At 60.7% G+C, this 2,605-nt stretch overlaps 1 protein-coding gene across 1 annotated transcript; it reads left to right on the plus strand.

Annotated features, from left to right (window-relative positions):
- Positions 1–328: 328 nt before the first annotated feature.
- LOC103584457 (ras and Rab interactor 1-like) lies at positions 329–2,349 on the plus strand (the record flags this gene model as incomplete). Its single annotated transcript, XM_008565454.1, has 3 exons — positions 329–460; positions 593–744; positions 1,707–2,349. Coding segments are annotated over 3 exons (761 nt in total), but the record flags the coding sequence as incomplete, so codon positions are not given.
- Between the last annotated feature and the right edge of the window lie 256 nt (positions 2,350–2,605).

The following is a 2,605-nucleotide window of genomic DNA, read 5'->3' on the forward strand; positions in this document are numbered from 1 at the left end:
TTGGTGAAACTGAGGCCCAGAGAGTAGAGCCTCCTGGCTGCAGCCCCTCCACGTGGTTGCTATGGAGATCACATTGCATAGGGCCTCGCAGGTGGAGGGGAGGGGTCAGTGTCTAAGACAAGGACTGGACTCTGACCCTGGGGCTCCAGAGGAGCCTGAAGCTTCCTCCTCACCATGTGCCCACAGGGGCAGGCGCTGGTGCTGTGGAGATCACATTGCATAGGGCCTCGCAGGTGGAGGGGAGGGGTCAGTGTCTAAGACAAGGACTGGACTCTGACCCTGAGGCTCCAGAGGAGCCTGAAGCTTCCTCCTCACCATGTGCCCACAGGGGCAGGCGCTGGTGCTGATGAGTTCCTGCCGCTGCTGAGCCTCGTCGTGGCACAGTGCGACCTTCCCGAGCTGCTGCTGGAGACGGAGTACATGTCGGAGCTGCTGGAGCCCACCCTCCTCACCGGGGAGGGTGAGGGGACCCCCCCCACACACACACACACACACTGCCTCCCTGTCTGGGTTGAGCAGACAGCAGGGAAGGGGTGGGGGGACGGGGCACCCCAGCCCAGCCTGAGCTGCATTCTTCCCCCTCATGTCCCAGGTGGCTACTACCTGACCAGCCTCTCGGCCAGCCTGGCCCTGCTGAGCGGACTGACCCAGGCCCACACCGTCCCCCTGAGCCCCTCACAGGAGCTGCAGCGCTCCCTCAGCCTCTGGGAGCAACGCCGCCTGCCTGCCACCCACAGCTTCCAGGTAACACGGCCCCTTCACACTGTCCACCCCAAACTGGCCAGGCCCAGGCAGGCTCTGGCATCCTCCAGCACAGACCCCTCTTCTTCCCAGTGGGACCCAGCAAGAGGAAAGGGCTAGTCCTGCATCACCCTGCCACAGAAGCAGCGCCCTCTGAAAATGTCAAAGCCAGCCTTTCTAGAGGGAGCAGGTTCCACGTGCTCCAGGGGCAGCGTCTCTGAATCTTCACAGACACTCTGAAGTAGGACCATTATTATCCCCATTTTACAGATGAGGAAATTGGAGCATGACATGGAGAAGGAAAGGGACACAGGTGACAGGCCCAGACTCCAAATCCTGGCCTCCAGCCCCAGCCAGGCCTCTGCCTGTCCCTGACCTCAGGCTTCAGCCTGTGCCCCATTGCCCTTGCATTTGGGCTCTGGCCTGGGTGTCTTCAGAGCCAGATGCCACCCCTGCCCTTCATCCTTCCCAGCCTTGGTTAAGAGTCCAGACTCAGTTGCCAGATCCTGGGTTCCAATCCTGGCTCTACCACTTCTTGGTTATGGGAGCTTGGGCAAGTTACTTAACCTCTTTGTGCCTCAATTTTGTCATCTGTAAAATGGAGTAACAGTACCTGCCTCCTGGGGTCAATGTTAGGATTAAATGAGTGAATGCAGGACAAGGGCTTAGGGCCCAGAGTAAGCTCTATCTAAGCTTCATCTTAGGCCTGTGAGATCCTGCAGGGCCATCCTTGCACCTGCAACCCTGCTCCCCTAGCCCCTGCAGCCCTGCCCCCAGCCCCTGCCCATCTCTCCCTGCCTGACAGCTCCCCTCCACTGGAGCTCACAAAACTTTGGCCAATTGATTCTACCACTGGATTTATACGACCCACCCCTGTCCCTGCATGGCCTACCCTTGTCCCTCAGCTTTGGAGCCAGATACACACCAGGCAGGGCTAAGTACTCAGTTTTGCTTTTCCTTCATAGCACCTCCTCCGAGTAGCCTATCAGGATCCCAGCAGTGGCTGCACCTCCAAGACCCTGGCTGTGCCCCCAGGGGCCTCGATTGCCACCGTGAACCAGCTCTGTGCCACCAAATTTCGAGTGGCTCAGCCTGATACTTTTGGCCTCTTCCTGTACAAGGAGCAGGGCTATCAGCGCCTGTCCCCTGGAGTCCTGGCCCATAGGCTTCCCACCACCGGCTACCTCGTCTACCGCCAGGCAGAGCAGCCCAAGACCCAGGCGACAGCAACAGAGGAGGAGGGCAGTGGGCAGCCAGGGGCAGGGAGCGGGGAGGAGGGGAAACGGGGCCCAGGAGATGGGGACGTTGCAGTCAAAGCCAGCCTCAGGGACAGGAATGGAGAGTCTGAGACAACTGCTGAGGGGGCTGAGGGTCAGACCAGGGGAGGCCCTGCTCAGCCAGAGGAGCCAGAGGCTGAGAGGAGCCAGGCAGCACAGGAGTAGCTGGAAGCAGCCAGAAAGGCCATTTGGGACAGGAGACTCAGAGGCTGCCAGGAAGGCCTTTCAGAGCCATCAACCCTACCAGCCAAGGCCACAGCCACCTGGGCCACGGCGACCTCGGGCCCTTTCCTGTGTCTGCAACCACCTCTGTCTGATACTTGTCTCTGTGAGTCCACCTGCTGGAGGAGCTGGGGAACAGGGGTTGGGGGACCCCTAGACTATGTGCCCAAGGCCCCTTGCCTCTTGTTCTTCTCCCCCAGCTGGAGGCCAGGCAGCCTGCAGGGGTGAGTGTGCCCAACAGGGGACCAACCCAACTGAGGCCCTCCTCTGGCTGGTCCTGGCTCCTCTTGCATCTCCCGCCATAGGCACAGGCCAGGCAGCCCCCACCAGGCTGGAGGCTCCAAGTCTCTGAAAGACCCACCCAC

This window comes from Galeopterus variegatus, unplaced genomic scaffold (genome assembly GCF_000696425.1).
Source record: "Galeopterus variegatus unplaced genomic scaffold, G_variegatus-3.0.2 Scaffold57563, whole genome shotgun sequence".
NCBI classification, from domain to species: Eukaryota; Metazoa; Chordata; class Mammalia; order Dermoptera; family Cynocephalidae; genus Galeopterus; species Galeopterus variegatus.